The following is a 25,722-nucleotide window of genomic DNA, read 5'->3' as shown; positions in this document are numbered from 1 at the left end:
GCGGGAATCACGTTAACACTGGCACCAGAGTCAACTTGACAGATGACTTTCTCTCCCTCGATCACCATTTCACATTTGATCACCTTCTTCTTTTTGCAGTCAACGGCAAGTAGGACTTCATCGTCAGTTTCACTATCCTCCTCCACAGAGTGTAGATTCTTCTTCTTGTCACATTTTACAGCAAAATGATTTCTTCTGCTACAGTTCTTGCAGATTTTTCCCCATGCGGGACATTCTTCTTTCCTCAAAGGATGACTTCTGCCACAAAATTTGCAGTTGATCCCTGGATGGTTGTTCTTCCTCGCCCCTTTCAGGCTTTTGCCCTTGCCGCTGGTTTCGGAGACAGCACAGGCCTCATCAGTACCAGCAGACACAGAGCCCAGATTCTTCAGCTGTTGGTGTGTTGCTTCTGCTGCCCTACACATCTCTACGCATGTCCTAAGATTAAGCTTTGCTTTCTGTAACAGGCGTTCACGTGTTTTATTATCTCGAATGCCGAGCACCAGGCGATCTCGTAACAGACTGTCAAAAAGACAATCACAGAAGTTGCAGGCCTTTGCAAGTGTTCTCAATGCTGCGATATAGTCTTCGATGGTCTCATCTTGCTTTTGATCTCTCTTGTTGAACGTGAATCTTTCGTAGGTTTCATTAGTTTCACCAATGAAGTGCTTGTCAAAAGCAGCTAGTACGTCTTTTACTGTGTGCTCAGCCTGTAGCTCCAGTCCATTGTAGACCTCGAGACCATCGATTCCTAATGTGTGCAAAAACAGAGCTTTGGTGTAAGCACTATCAGCTCCCGGGCCTTCCTGTTTGATTCCAGCCACAATGCAGTAGTTTTCCCACATCTGCTTGAACAACTTCCATTCTGCTGCACCTTTCTTCACATTTAGGGGGGGTGGGGGTTCAACCTTTGGTCCATTGGTCAGTGGTTGTTGTGCTTGTTGGTTTTGCATCATGGACTAGAAAGAGAAATGTTCCGTACACGCTAAATCATGTGAAAGACACAGATCAAAAATGAGCAGGACTGTAGACTGGGAACCGCTCCTTCAAGCGGAGAAGCAGAAAAACGATCTTTGAGCAGCATACGTGAGAACAGAGGGGTAACTTACAGTCTCTTGGAAGCAAAAGTTTGTTAGGTACTTGGTCACCGCTGCCACCATGTAAAATAACTTCTCTATTGTGTGAAAGAATAACAAACAAAAGTCCCTTGTGACCGTTTGGTTTATCTCAGGAAAACAGGAAGTAACAACAACAAAAAAGGAGTGGCCTCCCTTGGCTTACTCCTGTGCCCCGATCGAGTGGCAATAATATAACAGCGATCAGCGGACCGGCCGAAAAACTTGGGTCTATACCTACATATACCCCAAAATTTTCTCAGCGGATCTGCACGAATCTCAAGAATGATCCCTGGAGCCTAAAAATTTACGGAATTCCGTAAATTTACGGAAGAATCCCATGTCTGGAAATAACACAGAGATAATCGGAGCCATCAAGACTTTTTAAGAGAAATTCTTCGTTCAGTCTTCTGTTTATTTTTTTCTAACTTTTTCTTCTGGACAGCCTTTACCTAGACCTGATTTGCTTCAGACCTAACTTTCTTCAGACCTAACTTTCTTCAGACCTAACTTTAGACTTTCCAGCAAATAGAATCCTTTCATTTGATCTGCATGGAAATACTATATTTCAGATGTGTGTTCTTTCCTCATTGATGTTATTTGCATTGCATTGTTTTAGAACTCTTGCTAGTCGTAGGTTGCGTTTTATGCTTATGATGTGCATGGATAGTGCCGATTGCTGTATTTTGTCCAAAGAAATTTGTGGTCTGCATTTTTGTATTCACGTTACGAGTTCTAACTATTGTCAATGAAAGTGAATGTATGACATGTACAGAGATTACATTGAAAAATGACACTTGTGATGATGAATACTAATAAAATATAAAATCAACACAAAGTAAATCTTACAGGTATTTTATTCTTTCTGATTTTTTGTTTCTACCTTCACACAACTCCTATTTTCAAATGATATGATTACAGAGAAGACTGGATACATTGTACAACTAAGCACAACACTAGCAGAACAATTATACATATATATATATGTGTATTTGGATGGGGGAGACACACGTAAAAACAGCTTTTCAACCATTTTCAGTTTCATGACATCCTTCATCTTTTCTTCTGGTGAAAAATTCTTCTTCTTCTTCATTGTAGTTCTGTTAAAATTCAAACCTATGTTGAGAAAAATTGGAAAGCTCAGTTGAAGCAGGTTTGACTTTTTAAGTAACAAGTACATTCTAAATGTACGTGTATTTTGACTTTTATTTTCACATTTGCATATCAGACCTATTAAGGTCAGCTCCTCCAATCAATGATTCTAAGAAAAAGGGGGGAAAAAAAAAGCAGAAAACACACTTGTACAAAAAAACAAGAATTTATGGAATGTTAATCACGTTTTTGACACTAGTTTTACATAAAACTGACTGCAAATAACTCTGTAACAGTATGGCTATAAGTACAAGAGCAAGGAAAACTTATCTGAGCAACACGTCTAGTTTAAATGGTAAAGATTAAGATGTATCAAAAGTTTTCTCCATAATATAGACACAAGCAACAATAGGTATTTAAAAAAAAACAGGCTCAGTATTGTAATACATGTGCAGTGTACTAAATCAAAACTGAAAACAGAATTCTTGGAGTAAACCCCACACAAAAACAACTTTGTGTTGCTCGAAATGGTTTACCAAAATAGACATGAGTGTCAGAAGAGTTACCAAGTTGGAATTGGTTCGTCATGCCCTACACATGATGTGCTCTATAAAATAATTAGAGTATGTTTTCTTCAATCTCTCATTGACTCTCAAAGAATAAGAACACTTGAAACATTTTCTGAGTTCAAAAAGCATGAGAGAGTGTGTGTTTCTTGCACTGAACTTTGTGTACTCCATAAAGTCTCTGACAGAAAAAAGAACTAATCAATATTCAAGATTTATCACCGCAAACTACAGAAATACAAATTCTGCCCATACACTTGTGCAAAATAATTGCACCCCCAGACACATTCAGACTCACTCACTTCCTATCTATCTCTCTCTCTCCTTGCTCAAGAAAACATACTAGCACAGCAAACACTATACTAATTAGTTCTCAATTGCAGCTCTTCAGAAAACAAACACACTGCTGCCTTTAAGATTCAATTACATTAATTATATTCCGTTTTACTAAGATATTTACAGATTTTGCAGCTTATCTGCACACAATGCTACCTCCGACAAAAAAGATATGTAATAATGAGACACAACACTTCAAATTAACCGGAAATAAATCAAACTTAATTCATAACTAAATAATTGTACTCATACATTTTTTTAACAGGACTGTATTTGTTTCTGTTTTCGTTTTTGTTTTAATAAAAACTATGAACAAATAATCAGAACTCTTTCAAATATATTCTTGATAAAATATATCAAATTCAATCACTTTCGGTTTTTTTGTTAATTCAAATAAATGTTTAAATTTGACTGCATTTGAATTTCGACAAAAATACAATGGTAACAACTTCAAATTATGTAACTGTTACGACCACCAAATGTAATCAGTAAGTTATACGCTGGAATAAGTTGCTCAATTTGTTAGATACAGTGTACACTATTACAGAACAATGACCAAAAGGTACCTCAAACCACATGCACACACACACACTCACACTATCACTCTCAATTAAACAAACACACACATTTGTCGGAATTTACAACAGGCTAAGAAAATACAACAGCAATAACATTAGTAAAACACACAGTTCTTTTAATACTAACACAATGATTTTTAAATAAGTTACTGCACAACATGGGAGAAAGCTCCTCAGATTTTCCAGCAATGGGAAAATAATGTATGACATGGAATAACATAGCGTACCGTAGACTACAGGCTACAATTGGTATCATTACCACAGCAATTAGAACATATACATAAGCTCCAAAGTACATGTACAAACTAAAACCTCTTTATTTGGAAACAAATGTTGCTGTTTTCATGCAATGAAGTTTCAATTATGTTGAAAAGTGTGAAATATCATAAGTAATGATTATTTTGTTTTACTAAGCCATTTACAAAGATTACTGGCAATTTATGAACCATTAGGGAGTTAAAAAAAACTTAGTGTCTGGTGACTACATTTTATGGCACTGACCTGAATTTTTCCCCAATAGATGGAATAAAAAAAAGAGCAAAAAAACCAAGGAAAAAAGCTGATGAGCATAAAAGCCCAACAAATATCTATCTAGGGACTCTAACTCTATGAGCAGAAAAGCCCAACAAATATATATATCTAGGGACTCTAAACTCTTTGAGCATAAAAGCCCAACAAATATCTATCTAGGGACTCGAATTCAATTTTTTTAGGCATATCATCAGAAACACAAAGTCGGATTTCATTTTATTCAGATCTGGCCAGTTGATCATCCAATTGTTTCGACATGTAGGAGGCCTTCTGATGGAACGTTTTGTGTCTTTTATTCTGCATTTGATGACATATTTTCCAGGTCCAACTGATCTATTAACCTCTAAGTCTGAAGAAAGACCATGTAAAAGGCAGCCGTATTCCAGTTTGGGGGGTTACAGTGTAGAGTTCAAGTTCAAATAGCCACAGCAGCAAACCCGCAGCGAGCTTGTTTCATGGGGGGTCCGTGAAACCAGGCGTTTTCTTCTGGGTTGTAAATCTCACACAAGTTTATCACCTTTCTGGCTCCTCCATTGCTGGTAGAGTATGACTTGCCTGAAATTAAATAAACACGGTACAATATAATACAATATAATACAGTTTACGTCCACTCGTCAGGAAGCCGAGCGAATGAGTCTAATCTAATGATTCATTCCGAGCGAATGAATCTAATCTAATGATTCATTCGCGAGTGGAGGTAAACTGATTCTATCAAGATAAGTTTTGTGTGAATATTTGTTTGTCTGTTCACTTAAATTAAAAGACCGTTGGGTCGAAATATCTGTGAATGTATTGTTTTGTCAATAACAAACGTTCCAACAACCTACCTTTCTTGTTTTTTGATTCTGAATTTTGGAACGTTGGCAGTCTCTTTGTGTTTGGATATCCGTTAATAAGCAATAAGGGTTGGCACGGGGCACAAAATGCTCTTAGATTCTAAACCAACACTAACCTCCAATGGCCCAGATCTTGTTGTCCAACACGAGGATCTTGTGGTGGCTGCGATATTTATTCATCGGGGTCAAGGTTGTCCAGGTGTCAGTGACTGGGTCGTACTGCTCCATGGTTGCTAGGCGACGAGTGTTGAAACCCCCACAAGCATAGATTTTCCCGTCTGAAGAGAAATTGAACACACAGTCTATATTTTCTCTGCTCAGCTAGTACAATTAGTACTCAAACTAACCTTTCCAAAAATGGTATTTGTTTAGAACTTGCAATCCTGTCTTTATATAAAACTGATCTTTTTGTCATGCCAAGCAACAAGGCAAAGTCAAACTCAAAGTATGCAATGATGACATCACATGTGTTGTGGTGTGTTGTGGTGTGTTGTGGTGTGGTGTGGTGTTTCGTGTGTGTGAGTTGTTTTGTTTTGTTTTGTATTGTATTGTATTGTAGTGTATCGTATCGCTTTGTTTATTTTAGTGAATTTTTACTCACTCAGTTCTGCAACGGCCACTGTCGCTCTTGGCTCTGTCATGTCGCAACGTGAGGCCCACACGTTCCGGTCCGGGTCGTACATAATGACCCGTGCAGTGGCTACTGGGTCTGAGCCGTTGTCATGCCGATCTCCACCAATCACGTACAGTTTCCTGTCCACAACCACCGCTGCATGTAACCTGTGTTGCGCAGAGAAAATCTGTTCCGGTCGTGGCCTCGGCAACAGACGAGCGTTCCTGCAGAACACGGCTCCGTCTATCAAGTTCACCGTTATACTGCTCACTTCGTCTCTGGACACGGTGTAAATTGTGTTCGTCTGTTTGCACACTGCTAACGCTCCCTCCGCCTGGAGACAGTTGTCGATGTACTCCAACGATTCGGGAGAAAAACAGGAGTGAGCATCCAACCACTCGTCACGGATGAAGTTGTATTCAAAGATGCGTGTTTCCGACACCAGGTTGGCGTTTCCTGCCTGCACCGGCGCAAAAGCGGCACAGAAGAGATGGGAGTGGACGCTGAAAGACACAGAGCCTGAGCTGCGCATGGGAAAGTCAGCGCAAGGAATCCAGTTGTTGGTCTCCGCGTCTAGACGCTCAACTCCATTAACTCGTGGGCAGGTGGGGCTGGACAGAGAAAAGAGGAATAAGTAGACAGAATAATCAGGCTGACTTTTTACTGCTTGTGCTTTGTGTGCCATACATTGTACATGATAAAAAACCCACTAAAATAACATTCTCTGAAGACGGATTACAGCTGCCTATGTGGCAGGGGGATTCAAATTGCTTGCACACGTTATCTTCCCAGTTGAAAGACAGTCGCCTTCTTGAGTACCAAGCTGTTCCACGAGAGTTAAGAGAAATTGAAATAGCACACACAAAACAAGACACATCCTACGTACCCTGTGCGAGACTGCAAGAACCCTCCAATGACGTAGAGCGTGGTCTGAGCGTTGCGTACAGGTTGAGGCTCCTTCATCAGATTTTCTATCAACTGTAGCAGTTCTGCACATAACAACAAACAACAACCATCAGATTTTCTATCAACTGTGGCAGTTCTGCACATAACAACAAACAACAACCATCAGATTTTCTATCAACTGTAGCAGTTCTGCACATAACAACAAACAACAACCATCAGATTTTCTATCAACTGTAGCAGTTCTGCACATAACAACAAACAACAACCATCAGATTTTCTATCAACTGTAGCAGTTCTGCACATAACAACAAACAACAACCATCAGATTTTCTATCAACTGTAGCAGTTCTGCACATAACAACAAACAACAACCATCAGATTTTCTATCAACTGTAGCAGTTCTGCACATAACAACAAACAACAACCATCAGATTTTCTATCAAAGATCTTTGAAGATAAAAATGTAGACAATGTGTTAGTGCATATTTTCAAATCTTATTCACATGTATCTTCCAAGCCCACCCACATTCCACATCCATTGCACTGTGCACTTTGAAAACACAGACACAGTAGAAAAGGACAGTATGTTTGTCATTTGCAATGAAAGTTCAGTGATAAAAGTAATTGACTTAATTCAACGAAAATATCACGCGTTGCCCATTATCGTCGTGGTGGTGGAATTTGTGCGTAACTCAATTCTTGGCGATTTTGATGTTTTTGTGATTTAGACTAAGTATATAATTCCCAATGAGAAACATTTTCTAAAATACGTTGGACAAAACATGATTTAACATTCTTTTATCTTTCTATTCATCTGTTGTTTCTCATACACAAAGACAGAGTACAAACACACACTAAATCACCCACACACACACCCCACAGAAAATCAATGTAAGACTTTATAACCAGTTGCTAGAGACTTCTACAGCTCACCTTCGTTCTCTTGCACAGCTTCATCCTTTTCCAGCAGCTGCTTCCTGCATTCACCCGATGTTTTGGACAGTCGGACCTTGTTCAGCAGTGTCGGCAAGTCGTCTAACCGGTCCTGTTTGTTGTATCCCAGCCAGCGAAACACTGCTCTCAACACGACATCTTCCCCTTCGTGTCCTGCAGGTGCAAGGAACATTTATAATTTTGGATGATTAATGAGATGAGGATGATTAATGAGATGAGGATGATTAATGAGATGAGGATGATTATAATGATGATGCTGTGGACGAGACTTTCAGTAATTCCTTCGCGTGACGTCTAACCCTCTTACGCCATAATGTGACGTCTTCAAATGTTAAAGTTTCTATCACACACACACACACACACACACACACACACACGCACAGACAGACAGAGTTTACCATCGCATAGGCTACACTTACGTGAGCCAATAAATATATACTAATTAATTGAGCTTCAACAGTCTCAGAGCGGGGTTATTCTCCAGGGTTAGGTTCCATTCTGTGCAGACATGACATTTAAGATCTTTTCTTCTTCGTTCATGGGCTGAAACTCTCATGGTTTTGCACGCGTTGGTTTTTACGTTTCTGGCTGTTTTCACCCCGCCTCAGACCTTTTAATGCTCGTACCATATGTCAAGTAGTTAACAGAATGTAGTCTCTTGATTTCTGTTCTGAAGTTCATTAATAACATAACAATTTTAAAAAGTATCAATTTATAGTTTGCCTTTTCAAGTAATTTCTTCATATTCAAATCCATTTCTGGTAAAACTAACACTTCACCAACTGGTAAAGGACATCCCTGACCCTGTCAATATTTGATATCAATTCAGAAAAACATTCCAATTATGTGAATAAAAAAAGCCTAACTCTGATGTGTATGTTGTGCAGCGTGCGCACAATATAATACCCTTTTCTCTAGACAATCAGCGTCCACAAGTTCATTGGAGTACACAACGGAAATAATCACTGACACATAGCGATCGCTCACAATATGTCTTGATCGAGGTCATGTGGGTTTGGCTTGAGATCACGTGATTTTAGGAAAACACGTGCTTAGCATACACTTCCAGTGATCAGCAAGCCATTGAGGGCGGTTCATGATTTATATTTTCAAAAGAAAATGATATCATATCTAGCGCACGCTGCATAGCATACACATCATAGTTAGTTGTTCGTCCCTATCGCAGAATAAAGCCGATTGGATGCATGGAACATGCTCCAAATGTAGTGAAAAGCTTGTCCAATATAAAGGCCCGGGCTCTTACTCTATGCGACCGCTGAAAATCCTGACAAGAGTTATTTCCGGAAAACGTTTATTGGGGGGTGGGGGTCACAAAAGGGGGGTTCATCTGTACATTTACAACTCACCTAAATTAAGATCATCAAGGTCAAGAATCTGCTCCAGTCTTTCCATGGAGAGAGACAGGAATTCTGCGCCCAGCACTACGGCAGGAAACTGTTGTTTAATCAGCTGCATGCTTCTCTTCGCTAGTTTTTCGCATCGGTATGTCTCAGCAAATGGTAACACTCCTGTCAGCAGAATCACATTCCTTTTTGAAAAAGCATGTAATCATACAGGGCGGTGGTTGGAAAAAGAGAGAGGGTAGAGATTGAGACATCCCATAGAGAGAGAAAGAGAGAGAGAGGGTAGAGATTGAGACATAGAGAGAGAAAGAAAGAAAGAGAGAGGGTAGAGATTGAGACATCCCATAGAGAGAGAAAGAGAGAGAGAGGGTATAGATTGAGACATCCCATAGAGATAGAAAGAGAGAGAGAGGGTAGAGATTGAGACATCCCATAGAGAGAGAAAGAGAGAGAGAGGGTAGAGATTGAGACATAGAGAGAAAAAGAGAGAGAGAGGGTAGAGATTGAGACATAGAGAGAGAAAGAAAGCGAGAGGGTAGAGATTGAGACATCCCATAGAGAAAGAGAGAGAGAGGGTAGAGATTGAGTGAGACATCCCATAGAGAGAGAAAGAGAGAGAGAGGGTAGAGATTGAGACATCCCATAGAGAGAGAAAGAGAGAGAGAGGGTAGAGATTGAGACATCCCATAGAGAGAGAAAGAGAGAGAGAGGGTAGAGATTGAGACATCCCATAGAGAAAGAGAGAGAGAGGGTAGAGATTGAGACATAGAGAGAGAAAGAGAACGAGAGGGTAGAGATTGAGACATAGAGAGAAAGAGAGCGAGAGGGTAGAGATTGAGACATCCCATAGAAAGCGAGCGAGAGGGTAGAGATTGAGACATAGAAAGAGAGCGAGAGGTTAGAGATTGAGACATCCCATAGAAAGAGAAAGAGAACGAGAGGGTAGAGATTGAGACATCCCATAGAAAGAGAGCGAGAGGGAAGAGATTGAGACATAGAAAGAGAAAGAGAGGGTAGAGATTGAGACATAGAGAGAGAAAGAGAGCGAGAGGGTAGAGATTGAGACATAGAAAGAGAAAGAGAGAGGGTAGAGATTGAGACATAGAGAGAGAAAGAGAACGAGAGGGTAGAGATTGAGACATCCCATAGAAAGAGAGCGAGAGGGTAGAGATTGAGACATAGAAAGAGAAAGAGAGGGTAGAGATTGATACATCCCATAGAGAGAGAAAGAGAGAGAGAGGGTAGAGATTGAGACATCCCATAGAGAGAGAAAGAGAACGAGAGGGTAGAGATTGAGACATCCCATAGAAAGAGAGCGAGAGGGTAGAGATTGAGACATCCCATAGAGAGAGAAAGAGAAAGAGAGGGTAGAGATTGAGACATCCCATAGAAAGAGAGCGAGAGGGTAGAGATTGAGACATCCCATAGAGAGAGAAAGAGAGAGAGAGGGTATAGATTGAGACATAGAGAGAGAAAGAGAGAGAGAGGGTAGAGATTGAGACATAGAGAGAGAAAGAGAGAGGGTAGAGATTGAGACAGAGAAAGAGAGAGAGAGGGTAGAGATTGAGACATCCCATAGAGAGAGAAAGAGAGAGAGAGGGTAGAGATTGAGACATAGAGAGAGAAAGAGAGAGAGAGAGGGTAGAGATTGAGACATAGAGAGAGAAAGAGAGAGGGTAGAGATTGAGACAGAGAAAGAGAGAGAGAGGGTAGAGATTGAGACATAGATAGAGAAAGAGAGAGAGAGCAGACAAAGAGAGAGAGATAGAAAGAGACAGAGAGAGAGAGAGAGATAAAAAGAGACAAAGAGAGAGAGAGACAAAGAGAGAGCGGGAAAAGAGAGAGAGAGAGAGCGCAGAGAGAGATAGAAAGAGACAAAGAGAGATAGAGATAAAGAGACAAAGAGAGGGAGAGAACAGAGAGAGAGAGATAAAGAGACAGAGAGATATAAAGAGACAAAGAGAGAGAGAGAGAGAGAGAGAGAGAGAGAGAGAGCAGAGAGAGAGAGATACAAAGAGACAAAGAGAGAGAGAGACCACAGAGAGATATAAAGAGACAAAGAGAGAGAGAGAGAGAGATAGAGAGAGAGAGAGAGATAGAAAGAGACAAAGAGAGAGAGAGCAGAGAGATAGAAAGAGACAAAGAGAGAGTGAGAGAGCAGAGAGGGAGAGCAGGAAAAGAGACAAAGAGAGACAGAAGGCGGAGGCATAGAATCAAAAGACAAGATTTCAAGGCACGACTGACAGTAACAGCCAGACCAAGAAAAAAACGGAGATATTTGCTTTGCACAAGAGGCTGAAAAAGATATGACAGAAGCAAAGACATGAACAACGACAAGAGGAAGAGCAGAGTAACTAAATCACTTTTCATGATTCATTCTGGGTTTACAGTGGAACCCCCCTGACCTTAACAAAATCAGAGAAAATTAGGTCTTAATAAGGAGGAGTCTTAAAATGGGGGCAAATTTACAGAGGTTATGAAAACAATTCTTAAAAAGCAAGGTCTTAAAAGGGAGGAAGTCTTAAATTGGGGGGTCTTAAAGGGGGGTTCTCCCTGTACTCAAAGCTTTGTTTCTTTCAAACGATCAACTTGTACAAAAACCAAGCAATAATCTTCCTCATATAAATTTAGTCAAACTTCTACAAAAGCCAAGCAAAAACCTTACCCAAACAGTTCTGCGCATCAATCTGTCTTTCCATGTATTCCACACACAGATCTTTCACGTCCGTCATCTGCCATTGATCCGCTGCCATGATCAAACCCTGAACTGTGTTCGGTGTAACTGTCGACAAAGTCGAAGAACAATTTTATTTTCCAGTAATAATGATTTTTATTTGGTCCCTTCTGTTTTTGTGCAGTCGATTTTGAGGGTACCCTTATTTGAGCGGCGGTCACTTGATCCCTGTAAAAGAAATCTTTGATCCGGAAGGTGTGCCAGATAGTCAAGTGGACGGCCTTAACTGTACACTACATTGGGGTGTGCACGTTAAAGATCCCACGATTGACAAAAGGGTCTTTCCTGGCAAAATTGTATGGGCAAAGATAAAAATGTCCACCAAAATACCTGTGTGACTTGGAATAATAGGCCGTGAAAAGTAGGATATGCGCCGAAATGGCTGCGATCTGCTGGCCGATGTGAATGCGTGATGTATTGTGTAAAAAAAATTCCATCTCACACGGCATAAATAAATCCCTGCGCCTTGAATATGTGCGCGATATAAATTGCATAAAATAAAAAAATAAAAATCCCTGCGCTTAGAACTGTACCCACGGAATACGCGCGATATAAGCCTCATATTGATTGATAGAAAATTTGAATGAAATGACACAGGAATTAATGCTCTAATTGGGTTGCGAAATTTGTCGCAATAATTTGTTGGCTAAGTTTAGTATGTCCAACTCTACATTATATACTACCTGTCATGAACAACTGGGCAAATATGTTTAAGTGCAGATCTTTGTGATGGTTTATTGTAAAACCAGTTATATAATAATAATAATAATAATAATAATAATAATAATAATAATAATATCTATATATACGACTTGTGTCTGTCTGTCTGTGTGTGTGTGTGTGTGTGTGTGTGTGTGTGTGTGTGTGTGTTCACGATGCACGGCCAAAGTTCTCGATGGATCTGCTTCAAATTTGGTGGGCATATTCAGGTACACCCCGGACACAACCTGGTCGATGAGAATTTTCAACACGTGCTCTCAGCGCGCAGCGCTCAACCGATTTTGGTTTTTTCTGATCATCTTCCCAGATCCATTCCCAGTAACTCTTCCTTATCTTCTCCAGTGTTTTGCGTTTATCTCCCTTCCTTCGTGTGGCGTCAATCCATATTCCCGTTACTATTTTTAGAAGGTCACTGTCCACAACACTTTCATCCCGGCAAAGCCGGGTATTCCCCTACTTCTTCCCGGCAAAGCCGGGTACCCGGCGAAGCCGGCGTACGGTGCACCACTCACCCGGCAAACCGGGTATTCGGGTCTACTTACCCGGCGAAGCGGCTATTCATCTTGTACATAATATTTTTAGAGCGCATGTAACCAGGGTTAATCTCTGCTCAAAGCGCTGTACAATCATTTTGGAAAACCACTTATAGTTATAGCATAACATTGCTTTCACTTACAATTTACATTGAACTCATACATACTTGTATATCAATAATAAAAAAAAAACATATGACTGGAGAGGCCTCCATTTCCCCTATAGGTCAGTATAGAAAGAACACATGAAACTCAGAACATCTTTACAGATGAATAAATGAGAACGCCTTGGTAAGGTAAACACTCACCTGTAAGGTTTCCATTGTACATAAAGTCTATGAGAGTATCAGCCGTCTCTCGATCTAGAGAGCGCTCTGGCAGCGGAATTTCTCTGGTGAGTGTTTCATGAAACCCGTCGGTAAACATGCTGCGGAAGTAGTCGCTGTTGACGATGAGGATGTTCCGGTGAGCCGGAATTTCACCGCCGTCCACCTGGTTACATAACATACAGGTTTCAGTTATAATGCAGAAAGTCAAAACGGAGGTATTAGCAGGAACATGTCCCTAATGGTTTAACTGTGAGGGCGTTAAAAAACATTTAATATCAGAAGTATATAAGTTAGTTATGAGATTTCAGTGATTACATGTAGCTTCAGTTTTAGCTGTAACTGCAAAGTGTCAATCATGTTACAGATTGTTAGTTTTACTCAACAAACTTTCACACTGAAGGCTATGAAGTATGATAATAATTAAATACCAGACACACATACGCATACAGAGATCGACAGACTGACAAAAACACAGAATGGGAAAGGAAAACATTGAAACTGAAAGCATACATATAACAATAATTCAAGCAAGCTTTGCATGACCTTTCCTTATTGAATGCTAAAGTAAAAAGCCCTTTCAGTTTCACCAACTAAAATTCAAAAGCTGAACTTGCAGTTGCATGTGCAGGAAAATGAAACTCAGATAACTTGTAAGTTCATATATATGTATATCCAATTACAAAAACATATATTATATACTAGAGGAATACCAGCCGGGGTGAATTGCGAGACAGAGACAGACAGCGTGGCGGTTCACCACAATCACCTTTGAAGGCGAAGTCCTGTCAAACAGATTGAGAATTTTAGAGCTTATTACGGTAGTCTCCCTGTCACACTCGACCCCCTTTGAATGAACTCAGGTCCCTCCCAGGTGGAATGGGAACAGCACGAAAATGATTCAGTGGCCAGAACATTTCATGTCGAGTCCCATCGCTGTCGACGACGCCAAATGTAACTGAGTGCCAAAACACCACAATCACCTTTGAAGGCGAAGTCCACTCAAACGGGATCGAGACTAAATGTTATGGCTTCTCGAAGGAAGGCCTGAACATACTGACACACCAATTCCACTAGACCACATCACAAACAGAACTCTACAATCCACAGGTGTTGCCCACACACACACACAAACACACAGAGAAGCCGTATATATATATATATGTATATCTATATCTATAAATATATAGAGATAGATGACAGTGTATTTTTCGCGTGGCTATAAATTGATTCGACCTTTTCACTTTTACAGTAAGGACAACTTACGGGTACATGCAAGGAAAGCCCACAATTTCTAAGGCGAACAACTCTGCAGAGTCTGCTGTGAAGGGCGACGGTAGTCTCCCTGTCACACTCGACCCCCTTTGAATGAACTTAGGTCCTTCCAAGGTGGAATGGGAACAGCACGAAAATGATTCAGTGGCCTGAACATTTCATGTCGAGTCCCATCGCTGTCGACGACGCCAAATGTAACCGAGTGCCAAAACACCACAATCACCTTTGAAGGCGAAGTCCACTCAAACGGGATTGAGAATAATTGGCTTCTCGAAGGAAGGCCTGAACATACTGACACACCAATGCCGCTAGACCGCATCACAAACAGAACTCTACAATCCACAGGTGTTGCCCACACACACACACAAACACACACAGAGAAGCCGTATATATATATGTATATATATATCTATAAATATATAGAGATAGATGACAGTGTATTTTTCGCGTGGCTATAAATTGATTCGACCTTTTCACTTTTACAGTAAGGACAACTTACGGGTGCAATCGTGACATTCTAAAAATAGTAACGTAGTAACGGGAATATGGATTGACGCCACACGAAGGAAGGGAGATAAACGCTGAAAACACTGGAGAAGATAAGGAAGAGTTACTGGGAATGGATCCAGAGAAAAACCAAAATCGGTTCAGCGCTGCGCGCTGAGAGCACGTGTTGAAATATCTCATCGATGAGGTTGTGTCCGGGGTCTCTCTGAATAAGCCCACCAAATTTGAAGCAGATCCATCGAGAACTTTGGCCGTGCATCGCGCACAGACACACAGACACTAGTCGTATAATATATATATAGATATATCTTCTCTCTTGATCTCTCACTCTTTGACACCAGACAATAAACAATACGCAAACATAATAAACATATGTTCTGTTTTTCTCTGTCGATCCTTTGTCCCTCTCTCTCTCTCACAGTCACACACACACAACTACCACCCTTACCCACCCCCACACGCGCGCACACAGTGTCAAACACAGACAGAAGTCTTCAAAGTACTCACCAACAAAATGACATCACACAGACTCTTGTCTCGTCGCAGGTCTCTGAGTCTGGCCAGCGTGGTGTTCCCAGCATTCTTACCCATCAACGTCCTCGTGCCGTCCGGCATGTCTTTGGCTGTTACTGTTAGTCGCTTCCTGTCCCAGTCACAAGGGCTGTTAGAATTACTGTTGTTTCTGGACATAGTGTTTTTCCTTCCGTTTGCATCTTCTTTTGCGACTTCTGACGCTATTCCTAGTTTCACCATTTTAGCTACATGCATGAAAGTACAAGATTCAAACTTGGTCGTTTTGAAACACAAACACAGTCACAGTATAGCTGAGACCGAACAGCACTATGCCTGACAGTGAAGTTTGTCTCATTCAAAATTCACAACAGACAGATCAGTTCACCACAACAGGAGTTAAGCGGAACTATATCGCCAGAGTAAAAATCTGTCTAGTACACTCACAGATGCTCCCACTATAAGTGTTCACAAGTATAATAGTTATAATGTGGTTGAAATTGGAAAAGTAAATGAGCCACGTCTAAATCCTCTGAAAAGCAGATTTTACCAGTTTGAACCAATAAAAATATGAAGAATCTGGAATTTCAACAGCACACAAATTTGTATCACTTTCACTGTTGTTCCTTCATTCACACGTATTGTTTGTCACAAGACTTTATTTGTTGAAAGAGGATGAGTCACAATGAAGAAATATGGAATATGTTGACCGCGAGATCGATCGTTAAACACTCCTGTCTGAGTAAACTTCACTGAAACAATGCAACTGAAACCGTTGGAAACTATATATAGTCACATTCAAAAATAGACATGTATGTTCTACGCACATCTGGGCTCTTCTTCAATCACATGACCTCATATTGTACTTCCTGAGATTCAAATCATTACGCGTAGAAAAGAACCACACAGTTAGCTTTTGTTTTCAGTATTTTGCTTTCCCGTTTTGCTGTCCAAACCTCTGTTTCTCTCTCAGACTGACCTCTCTGTATAAATACATTACTAAACTTCAAAACCTCTGGTCTTTCCCTCTTGAACATTGAACTCATTGAACATCCGTGAACAAGTACAGACAGAAAATAAACCGCCCATAAGCGCAGTTGGCCTAAGCTAAATTGTATGACGTCATACGGGCAGTCATATGAAACTTTATGTGCGTGTTATGAGCTGTTCCCAAGTACTACTACTGTGTGTAGTAGTCCTTGGCTGTTCCTTATTCGTTAACTACTCATATAACATCGAACGCAGAAGAAGAAGAAGAAGAACTACTCATATATTAGATTTACTCATTACGGGAATCTCCAATACCTGTCATACTCATACTCATAGTGAACTGTGGTAATCATCAACACAGTGGTTTAGCACTCCATGATCCGTGTTTATTTTCGCGACCATCGACAGTTTCTTGTAACTTATTGACATAAAATATATCTAAACATAATTGCTATCAAGACAAAACATGGTAAAATATACTTACATAATGACAATTGTATGATTCTTCGCCAGCCTTCATAGCGAATCTCTGGTCCACATCAAGCTGATTCAGTGAAGTGCTGTCCCTTGAACATTCTCAGCTGTTGGAGTTGCTTCCCCTCGACCTGCTTTCTATTCAACTACGCGTCAGACAAAAAAAACCACCACCCAGGCAAAGAACTGCTTCGCTAAGAGCGTAGCAGTAGAAGATCTTTTGTGCAGATTTGTGTGATGAGAACGATTATTGTAAAACCAGTTATTCGACTGGAAAGGCCATCCATTCCCCGACAATATTAAGCATGCATCTTGCAAAGGGCGGTGACTCAGTCCAGTCAGAGACTATAGTCTCTGGTCCAGTTTACAGAACACTTTGGCACCCACTCAGTTTCGGTTCGTGCCCCTCCGCCCTGTCAGTGCAGAATGGGAACTCTCTTTGTTATTGAACGGTACACTTTGTATGTTAATCTTCACAAATTAAATCAACATTAACTAACAATCTCACTCCGCAGAGAATCAGTGCTACTGCTTCAGTCATGGCCCGGTATGTGTCCAAATGGGCCTGGAAAGACCGATTTGAGATGTTAAAGGCACAGTCCTTCCTATGTAAACGATTCGGCACACCATCTCAAATCTGTTCAGGCGATGCTTTTGCTTGGAAGACCGTCACGTCCCTCCACTTGAACACATACCAAAAATCGGCTGCCGAATGCTGGCTGCGCAGACTGAGTAGGATTATTTAAGAATTATTTGTTTTCAGCCGGGCCCACTCCGCCTCTGAAAACACGTCAGTTGCGACCTCACTGTCCCAGTTCTGGCCAGGCTTGTACATGGGATAAGACCATCCCTCGACTGACTTCGTCACAATGATAGGCTACCCCCCCCCCCCCCCCCCCCAACAAAATAAACCACCTAAAAAATCAGCCCCCTAGAGAGAGAGCCTGAGAGAGAGCCTGAGAGAGAGAGAGAGAGAGAGAGAGAGAGAGAGTGAGAGAGTGAGAGAGAGCGAGAGAGAGAGAGAGGGAGAAAGAGAGAGAGACAGAGAGAGAGACAGACACACACACAGACACACTGACAGACACGGACACGGACAGATATACATACGGCAATTAAACGTATGCATTACCCTCGTTAAAGGCCTCTTATCTTTTGATTAACACTAGACGGTCAGTCTTCGGTTTGATCTTATACATATACATATAACTTGACTGATATAAACCCTAGTCCTGTGGAGCAATGCGAAATGTCTTGTGCCGACATAGTGACATATCGATCATTCATAGTCACCTTGGACCGATTGTCAAAACAATGACAAGGCAAAGTTCATATTATGATTCCTGTTGGTAAGAATGTTAAAGTGACAGACCCCCTCTTCCCAAACCTCTTGCCATTTTCTGTGTTGGGACTAGATGCAGTGTAAATGTCGCGCCGCGTGTGTGTGTGTGTGTGTGTGTGTGTGTGCCGTCACTGAGCGTTTGTGCATGCGTGCGTTTGTGCGAGGCTGCGTGAGTTTGTGCGTGAGCGCGCGTGTGCCGAGTGTGTCAAACCTCTTGCCATTTTATGTGTCAGGGGCGGATCAGTTCATTTTATGGGGGGGGGGGTCAGTTTTCCAAAAGTATATTGTGAAGATATGGGTGTGAAGGCGCGAAGCGCCGAGCCGACGGCGCAAAGCGCCTAGCTTGCTAGGGGGGTCCGGGGGCATGCCCCCCCGGAAAATTTTGAAAAAAAGGATGCAAAATGGTGCAATCTGGTGCATTCTGAGGATGATTACCAGTTTCAGGCAGCAGATTTTGTCACTGATTAGTACCCAAAAAAACCACAATTTTTTTTTTTTTTTGGCTGGGGGGGGGGGGGGGGGGGGGTCCGGAAACCCTAGAAACCCCCCCATCGTCCGCCCCTGTGTGTTATGACCAGAAGCAGTGTGTGTGTGTGTGTGTGTGTGTGTGTGTGTGTGTGTGTGGTCTTGTTTGTGCGTGTGTGTCTCTATTAATTTATTAAAGATCCATGACAATATATCAATCAATTATTCAACCAACTAACTAATCAAACAACTAATCAAACCAACTCATCATTTAATCAATCCATTGACCAGGCAATTGATATATCATACCATAGAGAATAGAGTAACTCTATACTTTCAACATGTTTTTATCTCTCTCGGGCATTCTTTTTTCACGTGCAAACCTTAGCCTGACCTTGGCCTGTCCTTGACCTGATGTGCTCAGAAGACAGTAAGTAGATACTGACTAATATGTTTTTAACAATACACATCTTTTAACGAGTTGATAGAGATGGAGGAAGACTGCAAGTTCATTGATTTATATTGAAGTTTCCTGGGATGTTTGGTTTGCACATCCGCTGGGAGAAGTGTAGAGTTCAAGGCGATGAGGTTTCTGCAAATGTCAGAGGGTGAATAGTGTTTTTTTGTGTGCAGAAAATAATGTATTCTTTCACCCATCCACAGGCTCCTACCCCTCCCACAACACACACACACACACACGCACGTACGCACGCACGCACGCACGTACAAAGACAGAAGATTATGCTTATGGAGAACGATGAAATGAATTGCAACAGCGGAGTTGGTTCCAAATGAGTTCCCTATTTCGATCAGTCACGTACGATTTCTTTTTAAAGATGCTTTCCTTCTCGGAAAGGCCATCTTACATATCGCCACATACCAATGCATATTTTTTTTTTAAAGGGATGAGAACACCCTTCCACTTGGTCACATACCAAAGCAATCACTGACACACAGAGACAGACGCACAGACCAAGAGACAAGGCACAAACAGAAACAGACAAACAAGTATTAATAAGGACATGCTCAGATAAAAAAAACACACAAAAACACAGACAGACATGCATCAGGGGCGGATCCAGGGGTGGGGGGGGGGGGGGTTATCCGGGGTTTCCGGACCCCCCCCCCCCCACAGCCTTAAAAAAAGAATGAAGAAAAGAAAACATAAAAAAACCAAAAAAAAACAAGTCGTGTAAGGCGAAATTACTACATTTAGTCAAGCTGTAGAACTCATGGAATAACACTGAACGCACTGTATTTTTTCACCAAGACAGTTCAGCTTCGTCAATCCCCGCGAAAAGGAAATCGCTCACCTCCCACGTGCAAAACGCAGTGAAATTGACACGCCAGAATAGCGCGGTAGCGTATTGTGCTAAGCAGGAAAACGCGCTTTTCTGTATTCTTGTTAACTTTCTGAGCTTGTTTTGAATACAACCTATCATATCTATATGTTTTTGGAATCAGGAAATGATAAAAAATAAGATGAAATCATTTATGGATCGATTTTTTTAATTTTAATCGTAAGACTAATTAATCTATTTTCGTTAATTGTGATCACATTTTAAGAGTAAACATGACATATGTACATATTTTTAGATTCATAATGTGATGAAAAATACAATGCAATCAATTTTAAATCTGTTTGCGAGAATTCGATTTTAATGACAACTTTAATGAGCAAACTCATTAATTAATTTTCAAGCCTCCAAGCTGAAATGCAATACCTAAGTCCGGGCTTCGTCGAAGATTACTTGACCAAAATTTCAACTAATTTGGTTCAAAAATGAGAGCGTGACAGTGCTGCCTCAACTTTCATGAAAAGCCGGATATGACGTCATCAAAGACATTTATATAAAAAAAAATGAAAAACACGTCTGGGAATGCCATACTCAGGATTTCTCATGTCAAGTTTCATGAAGATCGGTCCAGTAGTGTTCTCTGAATCGCTCTACACACACACACACACATACACACATATACCACGACCCTCATCTCGATTCCCCCATCTACGTTAAAACATTTAGTCAAAACTTGACTAAATGTAAAAAGGATGGCTCAGATTGCACCAGATTGCTCCATTTTACTTGTTTTTATCAAGATTTTCCGGGGGAGCATGCCCCCGGAACCCCGAGGAGCCGGCCTTTGTCTTCTAAATGACAGTTTTGGTTTTCGAAGGTAGTTGGGTAATGTGTTGGCTCCGGTTGCCCCAGTTTGGTCAATTTTCCTTGTTTGGATCCAAATTTGTCCTCTTAAATTAACTTTTTGGAAGGTGTATTGGGAGATGTTTCTGGGCTCAGATTGCACCAGATTGCTTCATTCATGATTTTCCTTGTTTTAATCAACATATGCCCCTGGAACCCCTCAAACGCTTCGCCTCGTCAATCTGTCCCTAAAAGAAATTTGGAACCCCCCCTTAGAAATGATGTGATCCGCCCCTGTACACATACACACGCACGTACGCACGCGCACACAAAGACACAGACAGACACAGACAGACAGACAGACAGACAGACACACAGACACACAGACACACACACACACACACACACACACACACACACCCTCTGTGTGTGTGTTTTTGTCAGTCTCTATATCTTTGTCTGTCTCTGTCACTCTGTCTTTGCATCTGTTGTTGTCTGTCTCTCTGTCTCAGTATGTCTCCCTGTCTGTCTCTCTGTCTCAGTATGTCTCCCTGTCTGTCTCTCTGTCTCAGTATGTCTCCCTGTCTGTCTCTCTGTCTCAGTATGTCTCCCTGTCTGTCTCTCTGTCTCAGTATGTCTCCCTGTCTGTCTCTCTGTCTCAGTATGTCTCCCTGTCTGTCTCTCTGTCTCAGTATGTCTCCCTGTCTGTCTCTCTGTCTCAGTATGTCTCCCTGTCTGTCTCTCTGTCTCAGTATGTCTCCCTGTCTGTCTCTCTGTCTCAGTATGTCTCCCTGTCTGTCTCTCTGTCTCAGTATGTCTCCCTGTCTGTCTCTCTGTCTCAGTATGTCTCCCTGTCTGTCTCTCTGTCTCAGTATGTCTCCCTGTCTGTCTCTCTGTCTCAGTATGTCTCCCTGTCTGTCTCTCTGTCTCAGTATGTCTCCCTGTCTGTCTCTCTGTCTCAGTATGTCTCCCTGTCTGTCTCTCTGTCTCAGTATGTCTCCCTGTCTGTCTCTCTGTCTCAGTATGTCTCCCTGTCTGTCTCTCTGTCTCAGTATGTCTCCCTGTCTGTCTCTCTGTCTCAGTATGTCTCCCCGTCTGTCTCTCTGTCTCAGTATGTCTCCCTGTCTGTCTCTCTGTCTCAGTATGTCTCCCTGTCTGTCTCTCTGTCTCAGTATGTCTCCCTGTCTGTCTCTCTGTCTCAGTATGTCTCCCTGTCTGTCTGCCGATCTCTGTTTGTCTTTCTGTCACTGCCCCCTCTCTCCGGCGTCCCCTGTGTCTGTCTCTCTGTCTCAGTCTGTCTTCCTGCCTCTGTCTCCGCCCTCTCTCTCCCTCTCTCTGTCTGTCTGTCTGTATCTATCTCTCCTCCCCTCTCTCTCTCTCTCCCTCTCTCTCTCTCCCTCGCTCTCTCTCTCTCTCTCTCTCTCTCTCCCTTTCTCTTTCTCCCTTGCTTTCTCTCTCTCTATCTATCTCTCCTCCCCTCTCTCTCTCTCTCCCTCTCTCTCTCTCCCTCGCTCTCTCTGTCTCTCTCTCTCTCTCCCTTTCTCTTTCTCCCTTGCTTTCTCTCTCTCTATCTATCTCTCCTCCCCTCTCTCTCTCTCTCTCTCTCTCTCACTCTCTCCCTCCCAACAAAAGTTACATAATTCTATTGCGTACAGTTCTATCCAAAACTTTTTGCTCATAACATGCACAACAAAATAGGCAACATTAAGAAGTTTGAGAATAATCCACATAAGCTTCACTGTGAATAGGAAGGTTTCGGGGGCGGGGACGTAGCTCAGTTGGTAGCGCGCTGGCTGTGTAGCCAGTTGGTCGCTATCAGCGTGGGTTCGATCCCCACGTTCGGCGAGAGATTTATTTCTCGGAGTCAACTTTGTGCAGACTCTCTTCGGTGTCCGAACACCCCCGTGTGAATACATGCGCACGAAAAAGATCCCACGTTCACAGCGAAAGTCTCAGGGCTTGGAAAACACGAAGACACGCAAGCATCATCTCTCGTCTCTGATTATCATGATCGTATTTCGATTTCGATACTTTGACGAGACAAACCCAATGCTGGTGTGTCGAAGAAGACAGCCACAGCGGGCTTGTTCGAATCAAAGTATCACACCATATCTTCAGCGTATTACCAATACCTGTCCCAATATAGACCAGTTGGTCTAAGAGGACGTTAAACCCTAATAGTCAGTCAGTCCCTCCCTCTCTCTCTCCCCCTCTCTTTCTCTCTCTCTCTCTCTCTCTCTCTCTCTCTCTCACCGGATGCTACCTGAGCCATGCATAATTATACAGGTAACAGGTTCTGTCAACAGGATTTATAGTATTTTATTATTTTACCAAGAGCAACACACAGACACACAGACACACACACAGCGGACACACACACACACACACACACACACACACACACAAACAAACACACGCACACACACACACGCACACGCACACACGAATTTGACATCCAACACACTAAAACAGCTCTCATTCCCCTCCCCTCCCTCGCCCCCCCCCCCCCCATCCCCCCTCTCTCTCTCTTTACGGATGCAGACACATTCACCATGCGCCATGCAACACGCTCTTTCAACAAGAGGTATTGTATTTTGATATTTACTGACAAACAGATTAAATGACAGTGCAACAGCTGGCACAACTACTGCACACTGTCATTCTTAATTAATGGATGCAATAAATAACCGAGGTCAACACCACAGTGGCACCTGTCTCGAACGACCACTCTCGCACACTCTCCAACAGTTTCACTTTCACACAGTTTAACTCTCACACAGTTTCACTCTCACACAGTTTAGCTCTAACACAGTTTCACTCTCACACAGTTTAGCTCTCACACAGTTTAGCTCTCACACAGTTCACTCTCACACAGTTTCACTTTCACACAGTTTCACTCTCACACAGTTTCACTCTCACACAGTTTAGCTCTCACACAGTTCACTCTCACACAGTTTAGCTCTCACACAGTTTAGCTCTCACACAGTTCACTCTCACACAGTTCACTCTCACACAGTTTCACTCTCACACAGTTTAGCTCTCACACAGTTTCACTCTCACACAGTTTAGCTCTCACACAGTTTAGCTCTCACACAGTTCACTCTCACACAGTTTCACTTTCACACAGTTTCACTCTCACACAGTTTCACTCTCACAGAGTTTAGCTCTCACACAGTTCACTCTCACACAGTTGTACTATCACACAGTTTCCCTCTCACACAGTTTCACTCTCACACAGTTTTACTCTCACACAGTTTCACTCTCACACAGTTTTACTCTCGCACAGTTTCACTCTCACACAGTTCACTCTCACACAGTTCACTCTCACACAGTTTCACTCTCACACAGTTTCACTCTCACACAGTTTCACTCTCACACAGTTCACTCTCACACAGTTCACTCTCACACAGTTTCACTCTCACACAGTTTCACTCTCACACAGTTTCACTCTCACACAGTTTAGCTCTCACACAGTTTCACTCTCACACAGTTTCACTCTCACACAGTTTAGCTCTCACACAGTTTAGTTCTCACACAGTTTAGCTCTCACACAGTTTCACTCTCACACAGTTTCACTCTCACACAGTTTAGCTCTCACACAGTTTAGCTCTCACACAGTTCACTCTCACACAGTTTCACTTTCACACAGTTTCACTCTCACACAGTTTCACTCTCACACAGTTTAGCTCTCACACAGTTCACTCTCACACAGTTTTACTCTCACACAGTTTCACTCTCACACAGTTTTACTCTCACACAGTTTCACTCTCATACAGTTCACTCTCACACAGTTTCACTCTCACACAGTTTCACTCTCACACAGTTTCACTCTCACACAGTTTATCTCTCACACAGTTTTACTCTCGCACAGTTTCATTCTCACACAGTTTCACTCTCACACAGTTTATCAATATGAGGCTTATATCGCGCGTATTCCGTGGGTACAGTTCTAAGCGCAGGGATTTATTTATTTTTATTTTTTTTATTTTTTTTATCGCAATTTATATCGCGCACACTCCACACACGGCTGATTCCTTGACGAGGTGTGGGAGCTTGAGTACTTCTATGACCCCGAGAGCTATGCCAGCGGGAGTGTCAAAACTTCTGGTAGCGTCTCGCATGCTGGACAGGTCAACGGAGAGAGGTCAGACTAATATCAGCAAACTCTCCTCGAGTCATAAGGGGCATGAGAAGGATACTCATGTAAATAAAACCATGGGCAGACCGGACTCATCAGCCATGGCAGGCAACCGGTCTAGGAGAGGGACACTCTGAATTCAAACCATGGGCAGACCGGACTCATCAGCCATGGCAGGCAACCAGTCTAGGAGAAGGACACTCCGAATTCAAACCAACCCCCAACGAAGTCGGAGCGATGCTGACTGTGTTTCCGGACACAGTGTGGGAACCTAAACTAAGTTCTTGGGAGACGAGCTCGCACGCCACCACTATGGATTATGCCTCAGATTCAGACAGATATTTCGATATGGTGTCGTTCCCGTGGACCTTTGCCAGGCGGGAACGGTGCCGGACCCTCAGCCTCAAGGGGGTCCACCTCAGCGACTGGCGGCTCTGTTGACTCGGGAACCAGGGGAAGACAGAGTAGAGCGACTGGTCGAACTCAACATCCAGCGACAGCCATCAGGGTTGTGCAGTGGAATGCAGAAGGTGTCCAGAGAAAGAAACCAGAGCTACAGGCTTTTCTGAGAGACAACAACATCGATATTATCTGCATCCAGGAGACCCACCTGAAAGAAGACCGCAGATTCTTCGTCAGAGGTTATGACACCTTCCGACGGGACCGGCCAACCGGACAC

At 42.3% G+C, this 25,722-nt stretch overlaps 1 protein-coding gene and 1 long non-coding RNA gene across 3 annotated transcripts in view; one reads left to right on the top strand and one right to left on the bottom strand.

Moving 5' to 3' along the window:
* Window positions 1–25,722, top strand: part of LOC138965342 (uncharacterized) — a 132,659-nt gene that overhangs the window by 72,407 nt on the left and 34,530 nt on the right. The gene's annotated exons all lie outside the window — the stretch shown is intronic.
* On the bottom strand, window positions 2,631–17,123 carry LOC138965338 (kelch-like protein 3). Of its 2 annotated transcripts, XM_070337472.1 has the most exons (10): window positions 16,971–17,123; window positions 15,494–15,629; window positions 13,187–13,370; window positions 11,557–11,673; window positions 8,895–9,056; window positions 7,507–7,680; window positions 6,554–6,656; window positions 5,656–6,278; window positions 5,171–5,332; window positions 2,631–4,773 (listed from the first exon to the last, which is right to left on the bottom strand). In XM_070337472.1, coding segments are annotated over exons 1-10 (1,803 nt in total). In that variant the 5' UTR covers window positions 16,973–17,123; the 3' UTR covers window positions 2,631–4,633. The 2 variants fall into 2 exon arrangements, with proteins under 2 accessions (XP_070193573.1, XP_070193572.1); XM_070337471.1 differs by lacking the exon at window positions 16,971–17,123 and having other exon boundaries at window positions 15,494–16,565.

Source organism: Littorina saxatilis, linkage group LG4 (assembly GCF_037325665.1).
Source record: "Littorina saxatilis isolate snail1 linkage group LG4, US_GU_Lsax_2.0, whole genome shotgun sequence".
NCBI classification, from domain to species: Eukaryota; Metazoa; Mollusca; class Gastropoda; order Littorinimorpha; family Littorinidae; genus Littorina; species Littorina saxatilis.
This window is presented reverse-complemented; position numbering and strand designations above follow the sequence as displayed.